General features: G+C 34.8%; 1 protein-coding gene across 1 annotated transcript; it reads left to right on the forward strand.

Annotated features, from left to right (window-relative positions):
* Nucleotides 1–92: 92 nt before the first annotated feature.
* LOC121388764 (uncharacterized protein C20orf85-like) lies at nucleotides 93–9,945 on the forward strand. Its single transcript, XM_041520257.1, has 3 exons — nucleotides 93–527; nucleotides 3,730–3,811; nucleotides 7,132–9,945. The coding sequence occupies exons 1-3, from the start codon at nucleotides 457–459 to the stop codon at nucleotides 7,387–7,389; spliced, it is 411 nt and encodes a 136-aa protein (XP_041376191.1). The 5' UTR covers nucleotides 93–456; the 3' UTR covers nucleotides 7,390–9,945.
* The last annotated feature ends 6,309 nt before the right edge of the window (nucleotides 9,946–16,254 follow it).

A 16,254-nucleotide genomic window follows, 5' to 3' on the forward strand; every position in this document is an offset into this window, starting at 1 on the left:
AACCCAGTATTCCCCACCCCTATAGGATCAATGCCGTGTTGTATGTATTCATCGAGGCATATACCTTTTGCAAACGATTCCATGATGGGGTCTGAAGACTCCGTTCAATTGCTACGTCTTTTTTTCCTACCACAACATGTAATTACACGAAATCCGCATAGGTATTGGTCACTTGTGTTCGTGGTAATTAACTATTTATTACTGATAAACTCTCGCCAGGTTCACGGAGAGGGAAAACGCACGGCCGAACGCGACCTTGTTTACTTCCACTTCGGCTAGCGTTGCTTGTCGCTATGGTGTCACGCGCTAATCTACGCTCTCAGTCGGAGCACGGTCGCGGACCCCTGTTAGTGATTTACTACTCGCTACTTTGAGAAACATACTGGCCTCAAACGTTAGTCACTTGTAAAACAAAGCCAAGCGAAAAGAAAAGAAGTTTAAAAGACAGAGAGTAAGATGGCCCAAGCCGCTGCCAAATCGGTTAATAAGGTGTCGGGATGTAACTATGTCGCACAAGATCAGATTTGGTAAGTCTTTTAATCTTTATTCATTCGTTTTTCATTTGTCCCGTAATGCAGGTTGATCCTGTAGAACATGCTTTATCTTTTGTCATACAAAATAATCTATAAATCGTTGCCAAGCCTTTTGTATTTATTATTATTATTATTATTATTATTATTTATTATTATTATTCCTGGAAGTCCCGTTTGTTTCATGTTCTATATCTGATTTGCTGAAACGTCGATCCGTTTTCACCAATTATTTTTGTGCCGTGATCGCTCGAAGTTGGTGCCTGGCGGTTTCACTTTGATGATTCAGCACTTAACGGCCCGTATTGATCTTAATTGTCGCCAATTTCCACAACACATTAGATATTAATAAACTCAACCGCAATCAATCGCTATAAACCTAAATCTCATTTACCACTACTAGACCATGCACCAAATTATTTTTTAAAAAGGAGTAAAAAAATAACACAAAAACCCCGAACCAAAAAAAAATTTTGTTTTATTTGGATCATCTTTTTAATTATATAAGGAGCTTAGGTTTTTTTTTCAGTGTTTGATTTATAAATTTGTACCCAAACAGAACTTGTATGATAAAAATACACGTACATACAGACAACGGTATCTTGGGGAAAGAAATCAAAGGTACTTACTAAGTGGCGTTTATACTAATAACTGGTCGCCAAGAGCAACACTATGAACCCGCTCCGGCATCTTTGATTATGAAATGTTGATGAAAAGAGATATTTCCAAAAGTCAGATACATGTACGTCTGTTCCTTATTTGCTCTGTCGGTATCAGGTGTGAAGTCCTGTGTAATAAAAAGAAATAACATTGATGTACGTTTGCTCCAGACATTTTGGGTCCCAAGGATGGTGTAAATTATGTCGTAACGACGGTCGTTGTAACGAGCTCTGATATTGCCTATTATATACTAGAATATGTACATGTACATATACATATACATATACATATACATATACATATACATATATATATATACATATACATGTACATATATATATATATATATATATATATATATATATATATATATATATATATATATGTATATATGTATGTATGTAAACATTGTATGTATGTATATGTATATATGTATGTATGTAAACATTGTATGTATGTATATGTATATATGTATGTATGTAAACATTGTATGTATGTATATGTATATGTATGTATATATGTATGTATGTAAACATTGTATGTATGTATATGTATATGTATGTATATATGTATGTATGTAAACATTGTATGTATGTATATGTATATATATGTATATATGTATGTATGTAAACATTGTATGTATGTATATGTATATATGTATATATATATGTATATATGTATGTATGTAAACATTGTATGTATGTATATGTATATACACAGTGAAACCTTTGTAACCCGGACACCCTCTGGACTGAGTAAAATGTGTGGTTTTAAGAGGTAACCGATTTAGAGATGTTAAGTTCTGAACAGAATATTAAAAAGGAACCGTTAAAAACGTCCGGTATTGTGGAAATTCTGGTCTACAGAGGTTTTACTATACACGCACACAAACACACACACACACACACACACACACAAACACACACAGAGAGAGAGAGAGAGAGAGAGAGAGAGAGAGAGAGAGAGAGAGAGAGAGAGAGAGAGAGAGAGAGAGAGAGAGAGAGAGAGAGAGAGAGAGAGAGAGAGAGAGAGTGAGATACATACATACATACATTCATTGATTCACACACACACACACACACACACACACACACACACACACACACACACACACACATGTATGTGTGAGTGTGTGTGAATATGTACATATACAATAACAGACGTATTCCATCTACACGCAGCGTGCCCCTAGTTTTCACCTGGTCGCTGTAAAGTACAGCTATATATGATACGATCTGTGTGTTAGTAGGATCACTATGTAAACACAACACACCCTATGCACACGCAGGTCGCCTTGTCGTATAATAGATATATGGATATACAAACAAACTTTTCACCCCTTGGAGAGTTCAATTTTCTCATACACGCAACACAGTGGACAAGTGCGAATCAGGGACTGGTAAATAAAGCAATATGCTCTAGTAGTGTCGTTAAACAAAACAAACTTTAACTGAAGACTGTCATAATTACCAAATAATTACCAAATTTTGACATCCCGTAGCGGAAACAAAACAAACTTTGACATCCCGTAGCGGATGATTAATAAATAAGTGTGCTCTAGTAGTGTCGTTAAACAAAACAAACTTTAACTGAAGACTGTCATAATTACCAAATGTTTGATATCCCGTAGCGGATGATTAATAAATCAATATGCTCTAGTGGTGTATTTTATGACAAAACTCTGCCCTCAAGGAACTTTATAATATAATCTGAACGACAAAACCCGTTTTTCGTGTCTGTCACAAGATCGTATCTCTGCACAATGCAGTCGAATGGGCATTTGGCAAAACAGTAGTTGATTCCATGAATCTCTATCTAGTGCCTCGTCTGTAAGAGGACAGCCACTCCCGAGATTCTTTTCTAGATAATACATAAGTTTGACCTCCACATAGAGGACTGCCACTCTCGGACTAGTTTATTAAATCAAAACTAGCACCGGACAGAGCTCATTATAATAAGTAGTTGTGATGACATGCACTCATGAATCACTCTTAAAAGAGTGATGATATCAGGTGTTCGCGAAAGTTGAGCATATCCTGCCAGAACAAATTTGCTTTAAAGCGACAGACCCTAGTTTTTAAACACCACAGCTATGTTTAACTATAAGGGCCGTTTTTGATAATTGAAATCAGACATTATTTAGATTTCATTGTTTAGATTATCCATTTCCGTACATTCGAAGTGTTTCTGGTCATCCTGGTGTTTCTAATATCATGAAATGCAGTTTTCATATTTTGAAAAACGCACGTACCTCAGAGAAGTAACGGTTGTGAAAATGAGTTGTAGTCTGTTTTTTAAAGAGTATTTTTCTGTTTCAACATCGCAGACTTTTTTGCATACTATTATAACTTTATGCAAATATGTTACATATGTTTGTAGATAAACCAAATTTAATGTCCATTTTTACTGGTTGAAACTAAGGTCTTCAACTTTAAGCAGGGGGGTCGACCTCGGGAATCCCCCCCCCCCCCCCCCACACACACACACCATTTTGCATGACGTCAGTTTTGTTTAATGAAACATGTATTTTATTCTACAGGAAGGACCACATCGTTCTGGAAGAAACGTCTGCTAAACGGTGGCCCAACAACTGGAACTTCCTGACCACCGATTATAAAGAAGTAAGTGGAACCATACCGTGGCCGGATTACGTCATAATCACGGGGGGGGGGGGGGGGGGGGGGGCACTTAATACCATTGAATGTGTTGCATAACGGCCTGAGTGTAATAAGATTTTGTTCAGCTCTGTTAAAAGTAAAATCACCAGTGTAGAAGTGTGATTATCATCGCATTTGCTAAAGTATTTTCTTTAGTACTAATAAATAGATTAAACAACTGGTGTTTAGGTTTAGGTCATTTTTAACATGCCTATGTCCACTAAGGTTCAGGCATGTGACAGTGTAGTACATTCTTTCAGGCATTTGACAGTGTAGTACATTCTTTCTTATGGTCAAAGTTATTACATTATGGTATCGGAAATAAAATGGTAACCATTCTGACTTCTATGTATAGCCATGTACGAAACTGTGTCCGAATGTTTTCAAATGTATCAGAATTTTTTTAATGTGTCTCTTGGTTAAGCAAGGTGAACCTTTATCACCTTTACTATTTATATTGTTTGTTAATGATATTTATTTTAACAACGTTGATCCAATCAGAAGCTTACGCGATATATCTCTATTCATGTTTATGTATGCAGATGATACAATTTAGCAAAGTACTGCGATAAGTGGAGTCTTGAGGTTAACATAAATAAAACCAAAATCTGTATTTTTGAAAATAGAAAATCCAGCAATGTATTTAAATGGTTTTACAAAACACAGAGCTGGATGTTGTTGACAAATTTACTTGGTTAGGTATTACCTTTAATTATACTGGTAATTTTAAATTAGCATGTAAAGATTTAGCTCATCAGGCGACGAAAAGTATTGTATAATATATTTTCATCTGCTCAGTTGAATATTAGTACGAAATTGTTTTTATTTGATAAGATGGTTGCACCCATTTTTGCTCTATGGATCCGAAATGTGTGGAATTAATGATAATATTGCTGAATTAGAAAAGGTCGAAGTTAAATTGTGTAAGCATATTCTTAATGCAAAACGAACATCACCAAACAGCGTTGTGCTTTCAGAGTTAGAGAGATTTCCAATTTCTGTTTTATGTAAGCAGAGAATATTAACTGGTTTAAAATAATCCGAAACAAGAATTCTCTAGTTTACAATATGTATAAAATATTGAGAACACAGTCTAACACTATTACAAAATGTAAAAATAGGGCGATGCATGTTAAAAATCTGTTAGAAGAACTCGGCTTCATTCCTATCTGGAAAACCGAGAATGCATCAGCTGTGTCATATGAATGTACCAGACAAAGGTTACGATACCAATATATACAAAATTCATTTGCCAAAATGTCGACATTTTCACGTTTAAAAAACTATTGTATGTTTAAGACAGATTATTGTTTTGAATTATACCTAGATACAATTTATTGTATAAAATATCGTATGGCTATATTTAATATTAGATGTGGTATATTGGATATTAACATTGAACATGGAAGACTTAATAACATCCCAATAGAACAACGCCTGTGTACACTATGTAATACAAATAGCATTGAAGATGAATATAATTTTTACTTGTTTGTTCTTGTTACAGAGATGTAAGACTACGTTTCGTAAAGAAATATTATTATGCTTGGCCGTCTTATTATAAGTTTGTAAGGCTTTTATCCTTAACATCAAACAAGTGCGTACTAGGTTTATCAAAATATATTTACTATTCTATGCAAAGACGCAAAGAGTTGTTATTATAATTCTAGTACATGTTTCCTCCTAATAGTGTATATATGTAGGTGGGTTTTTAAAATTATTTATAATAATGTTAATGCACTAGTCATTTATTGGGTTTAATGTTGCATAAAATGATCACGCATTGTATTTGTAAGTTTTAACCAATAGCTGAATGACAGCTATGGCAAACAAAATTGATTGATTCATTGATTCATTAAACTGTCGGTGTTAATCCCTCCTCACAAAGATCAACCAGTTGATAACAATGTTCACAAGCTGCTTTCAAACTAATAATTTCAGCGCAATATTTCTTCCACGATATATATAAAAGGTGCAGTATCATAGTTGCAAGTGCCCAATTCCGGGTTTTTTTTGGGGGGTTTTTAACTTCTTTTTTTTTTTAATAACTAAAAATTCTACACATAATGTTAGAATAAATAAGTGTCATATTTCGCCATTTTTACATCGTACTGATTTTACGAAACGAGTGTCAGGATTTTTGTCACACAGGCTCGTGTAATAATCTCTATAAACTACATATTATACACATAATCTTTGAATAAATAGGTGCCATATTTCTCAAGTTTTACATTTATTTGTGATAAATAAAATCGACGAATCAATCAAATGTGTCAAGTTGACTGTTCGCAACTCAGTAGGACAGAGATGAATTACACAAAGACAACACACTTGTCGGCAACACCCGCTTGGCATCATGTTATGGAATGTTCACTTGAAAGGAACGAGCCCAATTCCGTTGGCTGTCCTAATGGTTAATTAAATTACATATTTGATTGTGATTTTTATGGGCATATGTATATAGTTATATATATAGATATAGATAGATAAATAGATAGATAGATTACATACATACATACATACATACATACATACATACAGAGCTCAGAGCGCATCGTGGTTAGTCTCACAATTTGCGGGCGATTCGGTGCCACAGGTTCGAGTCCCAGCAACGGCATGGGACAATTTGTGAGGCCAGAAAGGATTTATTTATCTCCTGTGCCAGTGCGTTAATATCTATGTATGTAACAGTCAACCTCGACATACATACAATATATAGATATTCATACATACATACATATATACATACATATACATACATACATACATACATACATACATACATACATATACATACATATGTATATATATATATATATATATATATATATATATATATATATATATATATATATATATATATATATATATATATATATCAAAGACAGTGGTATGTGATATCCTGTCTGTAGGATGCATATAAAAGATTCCTTTCTACTAATGGAAAAATGGAAAAATGTAGCGGGTTTCCTCCCTAAGACTGTATCTAAAAATGACCAAATGGTAGACATCCAATAGCCGAAGATTAATACATCATCTAGTGGTTTTGTTAAACAAAACAATCCTTCATCTTTTCTTTCATAACATTTTCCGGAGGAGCATGACTCGACCCCTCCCCCTCCCCCTGCCCCCTATAAACTTCGCTCGCCAGATTCTACACTCCCCTGGTAAAATCCCTGCATCCGCGCCTGTTAACATATGTAAAGGTGTTGTTAACCAACCGTTCTTTTTGTTTATTGTTTCTCTTTATTTTATTATTGTGGGTGGTTTTTTTTTCAATGCAGATTGTGAAAGACGAACTTCCAAAGAAGGAAAAACCGAAAAGGAAACTTTCCCCGCTGATACAAATCCGACCTGTGACCCCAATCGAGGAATACATCGAAGTGTTACCCTCTCCCCGGCCGTACCCCAGTACAACGGCGCAGCTCATTGGCTGGCGGTCAGCGGAGAGACAATTGGCACTCGACAAGTATGGCCGATATGCCAGACCGAAAGGAGGCTTAGTGAAACAGCTGAACTGGCCAAAAGAAGCCATCAACTAATCAAAATGCTAACTATTTTAACAAGCATTGGGTCACTTGGATTGTGAAAATCAAAATGTCAGAAAGGAGGAAAGTGCAGGAGGGCAAGCGATCGCGCTTTCTTGCTAGACTTTCTATTTTTTTTTTGGCGCCAAACGTTATAGGAATGTGATATGCAGGCCCGTATGCAGGATTTTTAATGGATGGGTGCGAATTGCTCATGATGGGACCAATCAACATAAAAATAACCCCTCAAAACAACAACGATTACGTAACGTTATTTAAAATTTAATAGAGAAAAGTGGACCTTTAGTAATTAGTTTGGGGGGTGCGTACACACCCGTCGCACCCCCCCCCCCCCCCCCCCCCCGCGTACGGGCCTGGTATGATTATAAAATGATGGTAGCAGTCAATTTATTCGCGAGCGCTCGACCTCCAGAACACATGACACACTGGTTTCTTGGTTGCCTGTTTTTTTTAATTTTTATAATGGACTCGTGCCTTTCATTGAAACTACATCCGAACCAATTAAAAACATGCCCACGTTCAGACGCCGTTTTTTGCTAAACGTTAGCAAACTATTTTAACTGGTTCCAGAAGTGGTCATTTTATTTAATGTGTAGCGTAAAGAATACTACAGGAGTGGTTGATGGATACAATTTATTTTACAACGAGTTGTTTACATAAACGTACGCCAATCTAACGAGCGAAAGCCGAGGTGGATACGTTTTCAAACAACGAGTTATAAGATAAATGGTATCAAACTGACACGAATATGATATTTTATTTCTTACATATCCTTTAAAACCAGGTTTAAAATACATTTGACGTCTTTTCCAACTAATGAGACGTTTTCACTGCACTCGTGCGACTGTTAACTAACGCGTCACACAGTTATGTCACAGAACAATCGATTTCGGACGTCCTTATTTTATTGACTGGTATAGTTGTAGTGACCGGGTCATCACCGTGGAGCAGCCAGTCACAAATCTCAAAAGTTATCTCCAAGACATGCTGGAGACGATATTTATCTAGCAATATCTACAACGGGTTATCTCTTACACGGGTGTGTAACACAATTCCAGTCTAGCAAGCGTTAGCGACAAACGGATAACTGAACGTACTTCATACATATATATATATATAGTTCACTTCATAAAAAGGCAGCAAATGTTAAATCCTCACGGAGGAATTCGAATCATCAGTGATAAACCAATTTAAATACGAGGTACAGAATCAATCCAACGTGCATTTAGTTCATCAGGGTCGTATCTAGCGGGGGTGCCAGAGGCAGTGGCTCACCAGCAAAATACAAAAAGTGCCTTTTGTTGTTTGTTTTAAAAGTGCCCGTTCTGTCTATCTGGACAACATATTTATGTATATCTCCATACAGGGACAAATGTCACATACTGAGTGAAAACATTAGACGGGTTTCGCAACCACACCGGTACTGTTGCGGATAATCATATTGGGCCCAATTTACAAAGCTATAAATGTCTTACACGTGTGTAACTACATACATTTATACTGCTAAAACATCTGCGTTTAAGAAAAAGAAGCCGTTGTAAATTCGATCCAATATAATTCGGTTTGCAGATCGGCACGGCTAGTGACTTAAAAATGGCGCCATTCTCAGAAGTGAAATGTATATATACTGTATATATAATGTTATATTAACCACGACATTTATTATGTAGGTCTTTCAATCATAAAGAGCGGGAATCAAACTGTTGCGACGTCACCAACTACACTCAAAGCCTACCTATCACTCCGTAACAGTAACGGTGTGGTTTTGAAATATCTCTAATACGGGATCACTTAGTATTGTAGACCTCATGTCAGTCACTAATAGCGTGGGAAAAGATGTAATGTGTTGCTGAATATCAGTAATATGGTACTGAATATCAGTAATGTGGTACTGAATATCGGTAATGTGGGCCTGAATATCAGTAATGTGATACTGAATATCAGTAATGTGGTACTGAATATCAGTAATGTGGTACTGAATATCGGTAATGTGGGCCTGAATATCAGTAATGTGATACTGAATATCAGTAATGTGGTACTGAATATCAGTAATGTTGGACTGAATATCGGTAATGTGGGCCTGAATATCAGTAATGTGATACTGAATATCAGTAATGTGGTACTGAATATCAGTAATGTTGGACTGAATATCGGTTATGTCAGACTGACTGTCAGTAATGTCAGACTGAATGTTAGTTATGTCAGACTGAATGTCAGTAATGTCAGACTGACTGTCAGTAATGTCAGACTGACTGTCAGTAATGTGAGACTGACTGTCAGTAATGTCAGACTGAATGTCAGTTATGTCAGACTGAATGTCAGTAATGTGAGACTGACTGTCAGTAATGTCAGACTGAATGTCAGTAATGTCAGACTGACTGTCAGTAATGTCAGACTGAATGTCAATTACACCGTGAGCTTCCTGACACTATGGTTGAGGCGTCTTGGTTGCAGTCACTCTTTCCTGATATATAGTGTTGGTGTGATCCCTAATTTATTTTCATCAGTATATGTATACGGATTTGTTAATAAAAAAGTTCCTTCATCTCATTGGTCATTGTTTTTGGGCGATTTCAAAACTGATAACGTGAGTGGGCAGAAAGTAGTTTTTGACGCAGTTTAAAACTTCCAGTATGTATGTACAGGATAATAAAATACTATTCAATACAATAGATTTTGGCTAATTTGTTATTTTAAGCCCAAAGGATGTTTGTTGGGGTGTTTGTTTTAGGATGGGCAAGGGTGAGGGTTTTTTTTTTTTTTTTTTTTTTTTTTTTTTAACCCCACACAAAGTTTTATAATATATTATATAGTATGCAGTATATTATTGTACCCCTACCTGTATCTTTATCATTTTATGTACAGTTATAATTTCCACCCGTCTCATAATTAGCCAAATAATAGCTTTTGTTATATTATTATTATTATTATTATTATTATTATTATTATTATACTCTGCATTATTTGTTCTGTGTTGTACATATCAATAAAGTTTGTGTCTGTTCGTTTGACAGTTATGTGCATGTAGCCTATTGTTTTCGTATTGCAACCGTGTACAGAGCATTGTGCAGGGGGTGGGGGGGGGGGTAGACTGTGGCTGGTGAAGTATTTGGGGGAGGGGGTCAGGGTCATGCACCCCGGAAAATACATTAGATAAAACAAAAAAAATGGAGTTTGGTTGTTTTATAATTTTGTGAACAAGTTCATGTTTCAGTTACCTCCCTTGTAAATTATTACGATTTAATTACTGATGGTCCATGAGCCAGACAAAAAAATGGTACCATCTGAGGGCACCAAACAAAACTGTTATAATTGTTTTAGTACACCCTAGGACAAAACAAAAATGCATGATGGACTTTTCAATATGTAGCTTTACCTAGTTATAACACTTTTTAACATTTATCGTTCAGGTGGTCGAAAAACCTAAGAAATCTGTGTTTTAGTGTTTACTAAAGCACTTATAAACCTTGTATCTCGGTACCGACAATGTTCTTTGTGGTTTTTGTATCTGTCGTAAGTGTTGATTAAGGATCCGAGAGGTGTAATTTGGTATCCTTGAGCATTTTGAAATTTTCAAGATGGCGTTCAACATGGCTGTTAAAACAGAACTGGAAACATCTCCAATACTTTATCAATAATGACGAAACTGTTGATGTTCCTGACGGCGTTTTAGGTGTCAGAGGATTCATATCGAACTACTCACAGCTAATCAAGACATTACATCCAAGACGGCCACCACTATAGTAATCAGGACAAGAACATTTAATTTTATTTAATTTTACACTATATTAAGATTGTGAAGTTAGAACTTTTTGGGGTTTTTTATTCACCAAGGAATACATTTTCAACAAATGCTAACTGAGATATTGCATCCTCATTTAACTCCAAGATGGCCCCGAAACAGGTCGTTAGGAGTAAGAAGTGGCTAGATCTTACATTCTAGTTTACTCCAAACAATAATGTTTACTTCAAACACAGGCTTTTATATCGGGCAGCACATTCAATTATTGCATTAACTTTCTACTGAGAAATTTTTATCGTTTCCAGAATTGAAGATGGTTAACAAAATGGCTGCAAAAACAAAGAAATATGTTATATTCATCACCTGAAACAATCTATTTGAATCCAATTGCTAAGTTTTGAGAGTGTTCAATCCATTAAAAATACATGTATATTAATAAGTAAAGTTGTCTAACATTTCATCTAAAGTACTAATTCTTATGCTGACTTCTATGTGTTAAGTGTGAACCAATCTACGTTTAAACTAGAAGAAATGTTACATCATACAGACCAAGTCTATAATGCCAATCTGGCTTTGATAAATGGGCAAGTCGTAGTCAATACCCGATGTTTTGGTAAATACTGTGGAGTTTATCATTCCCATTTTCTGTCTCTTGATAATGGATACATACATATATAATATATATATACTTCATCACTACACAGGGCGGAACGTAGCTCAGTGGTAAAGCGCTCTCTTGATGCGCGGTTGGTCCAGGATCGATCCCCATTGGTGGGCCCATAAGGCTATTTCTCGTTCCAGCCAGTGCACTACGACTGGTTTATCAAAGGCCGTGGTATGTGCTATCCTGTCTGTGGAATGGTGCATATAAAAGATCACTTGCTACTAATGGAGAAATATAGCGGGTTTCCTCTCTAAGACTATAATATGTCAAACTTACCGATGATTAATAAATCAATGTGCTCTTTTTCATCACTACATTTGAATGACCAGGACCGTTTGTCTCGACAAACTCGTCCAACATCAAGTTTTCTCGACGTAACATTGTAATTTCTAGTACATGTATATATATCCGGTAATTCCGTTATACGTGTAATATTACCAAAATGAGTTGCCATATCAAATATCAATAAAAGGGGTTGCTGTCTAGTAAACATTATTGATTTTGAATATACATCACCGAATCCTAGATGTCCTAACAATGCACAAACATAAAATACATCACCTTGAACACCAACATTACCCAGTCGGCGAAATGTGGTTAAAGAGCTGCATTGAATAGGACGATTTCAGAGGATGCATGGTTTCATTCCACGTGCAATAATTACTAGTGGAAGTGATCTAAAGTTTTGTATTTTCACCAATCAACGCCTGTACCATCTAAATGTAGCCTTTCTGGTGACTTCAGGCAGAATTTTGATAACTCTTGTTTTTGTAACCCTTTATATTAATTATAGCAGCAGTAGTACAGCCTGGAAGGGCATGAGATCTAATGAGAAGCAACCCTTTTCATTGTTGTTTGTCCATTGTCCATTGCAGTTCTTGCTAGTAGCTCTGTCATTTGGACAGAAATCAGAAAAAGCATCTCTGAAATTATGCAGCTAATTCGTGTAGCTTTCAATAAAACAATACCAACTTTTGAATGAAAAATGTAGCTCTCATGGAACAAATGCTAAAACAACCACTGCAGTCCTTTTAATCCTGTTAACTGAGCCACTTGGTTTACTTGGTGATGGCCGATCATGTTCAGGTATAACTGAAGTACACTAGTATACTAGTAATTGCCATGTTATGGTGAGAAATGTTGGCGTCACACGTTTATACATTTTCAATCTGATTAAAATCAGCTCCACTGATCTATACTATAGCGTGTGGAGCTGATTTTAATCAGATTGATACATTTTGTTAAATTGTCTTGGTATAAAGGATAAAGTATATATCAATTATATAGAGATAGAAAATGGGAATGGTAAAACAATAAGGAATGGTTGAAAGGTTCTGAGCCTAACTATGATAAATTACGCTGACGGAGTTTGTTGTTATTATTTTTCAACATAATCCTCTCCGCGGTTTACACACTGCTGCCAACGGTGCTCGAGTGCCTGGATCACACTAGTGTTACAGGCTTCCTGCTCGTGAATTAAAAAGGTTATCCACAGCAGAAATGATAGCATCATCATTTGCATAATGCTTACCAGTTTTTTCTTCAAGTTTGGGAAAAGATAGAAATCTGGCCGTGCCAAATCTGGTAAATACGGAGTATGATTAATACGTTCAAAGCCACAGTCATACAAAGCAGCTATGACAGCAACAGGTGCATATGTGTATTGGAACCAAGCGCGCTGAAACCTTTGTTATACCTAATTTATTCCTTAACTTTCTCATGAGAAATGCCTCCTGTATTGGTTATGTGATGTGTGGTGAGTCGTCGATCATCCTTGTATTTATTTTTTTTTAAATTTGATAGTGGCAGTCGAAGATTGTACTGGTCTTGGATCGTGTTCGACACTCTCTTCTGCTCTTGGACTCCGCTGCCCACCTCTTAACTGTTAACAGTGACAAAGAAAGGATCGTCACCCCTTAAAGTTGATACCAACGCCGCATGGATGGCTGTTGGAGTTAGTCCTTTCAGTTGGAGATACATTTTTTTATAAAGTTTATTTCCATGAAATGCCACATTTACATCCGTGTTATATACCTATGTGGCTTGGGTATACTATACACACATATACATAATAAACATGATACATCTTATTAGGAGAAATAACATCGCCAAATAATAATAATAATGAAAAATAGGTTATGTACATCTATTACATGATAGAGATCGGCAAAGTCATGGAGGACAGTTATATTAGTAAGATAATTAAGGAAATGTTTTATGTCCAGTTGAAAGGATGTTTCCATTAGCGTAAAAATAAACTAAGTGGAATTGATGGACTTATTATTATTATTATTATTTAAGGTATTAATTTTAAAGAGGTAAAATGCCCCTTTTTTTCTTCTGTGAAGCGGTCTTCATTGTACCTTAAAATATATTTTTCTATTGTTCGATAATATTTTATAAAACTAAGAGCTTCCATAAATTTTTGTAGTTTTTCTTTATGTTTACAATTATATATGTATCTTTTCAGTACAACAATTAGATGATTTATTAAAATGCTTTGACTAGGGATACCCAACAAAACATCTTGAATATTTAATTTTTTAACTGATCCTATCTTTGTTTCGAGCCAAATTTCAAATGTTTTCCATATTTGATTAGAGTGAAGGCAATAGAAAAATATATGTTCCAAAGATTCTGGTTCGTTAGCACAAAAAACTGCATTTATTTTCCGCCTATATGCCACACATACAGAGATAGGTATTTGTTGTCAAAATACGATGTATAAGCTTGAATTGAAAGTTTTGAGTTTTAATGTCAGGGGTAATTTGTTTTATAATTTCAAAACATTTTGACAAATGACCTTCAGTAATATTTGTATTAAGTTTTTGTGACCATTTATTCGCAATATGTAATGTAGAAAACACTTGTGATTTTGTATATAAATAGTAAATAAATTTACAGCTTTTCGATTTTTGCATTCTTTTTAAATTATTGTCATTATCTAGGGTTTCCAAAGTTAACATATGTTTTTTTATTTTGCATAACCAATATTTTGGAATATATGAAAGTATTTTAAAGTATAGTAAATAATTACCGTTTAGGTTATATTCATTTTTAACTCTTATGAATCGCTTTATCATACCATTCGGTGTAAATAAATCACATACCGATTTTAGACCCTTTTCATACCAATGTAGGAACTGATTTATTATTTTAGGTATAATAAAATATAGTAGAGGTTTGTATAAATTTGTTTTCATTTTGAAATTCATTTTCCTGTAGTAATGCATGATTATTGATTACATCTTTCCAGAATAAATTTTGGACACATTTTGATATCTTAAGTAATTGTTTTTTTCTGAAATGAAAAAATATCTAAACTTCCAAAGTAGAGTAATATTGTCTTTATCAACTTTTGCCACAAACCATCTGATGTTATTAATCTTTTTACCCATGCTACTTTTAAATATCTGCAAAACGACAAAGGATCAATCATTTTAAGTCCTCCATGTTTATACTCATTAATTAGTAAATTTCTCTTAATTTTGTCTCTTTTACCATTCCAGATAAATATGTATAATAATGTATTAAATTATTTGAAAAATTAATAAACTGGGTTTGGAAGAGCAATAAATAAATGTGTAAAAAGTGGAAGAATTTGTCACTTTATAATTATTATTTTACCATTTTCATTTTACATAATTGTTTTTCAAAGTTAAGTGAACACATTTTCTGAAGGTCCGTTGAAAATATTATGCCGATAATTTTAAAGGTTCTTTAGACCATTTTAGTGGCATGTGTGGGCATAACTGCTCATTAGAGTTTATTTTGGAATCAAACCATGTTGCCGTACACTTATCTGTGTTTATCTCAAGCCCTGAACAAGAACCAAAATCATCTAATATTTTCATAACTTCAGTTAAGCTTTTTTTTCTGATCCATCTAAGGTCAAATTAGTGTCATCTGCATACTGAAAAATACAATATTCTTGATTATTGATGTTTATTTCCTTAATTTCCGTATTACGTTTGACAGCATCAGACAGCAACTCGACACATATGATGAAAGTGAATCGCTTTGCCTACAGCCTCGTTCGAATTTAAAGAAATCTGAAAGATAGCCGAGATTTAAAGCCGCGCTATTGCTATTATATATTTTTTTTTATCCATTTTCTAAAAGACTGTCCAAAGTTAAATGCTTCTAATGTTTTGTCTATAAATTCTCATTCAACAGTATCGAACGCTTCTTCAAAATCGATCGTAATCAGTAAACCTGGAATTTCATTTATGTCACAATAGTTCGATAAATCATATATAACCCTAGTATTTTCACCTATAAATCTCCCTTTTAAAATTCCTCTTTGAGACTCAATTATTATATTTGACAAAACAGTTTTCATTCTAAAGGCTATAACGCTAGAAACAATTTTACGATCTACATTTAATAATGTTATAGGACGCCAGTTTTTTAGTTACCGTCTGCCCCGACCTTCTTTAGGGATACAAGTTAT

Source organism: Gigantopelta aegis, chromosome 14 (assembly GCF_016097555.1).
Source record: "Gigantopelta aegis isolate Gae_Host chromosome 14, Gae_host_genome, whole genome shotgun sequence".
NCBI lineage: Eukaryota > Metazoa > Mollusca > Gastropoda > Neomphalida > Peltospiridae > Gigantopelta > Gigantopelta aegis.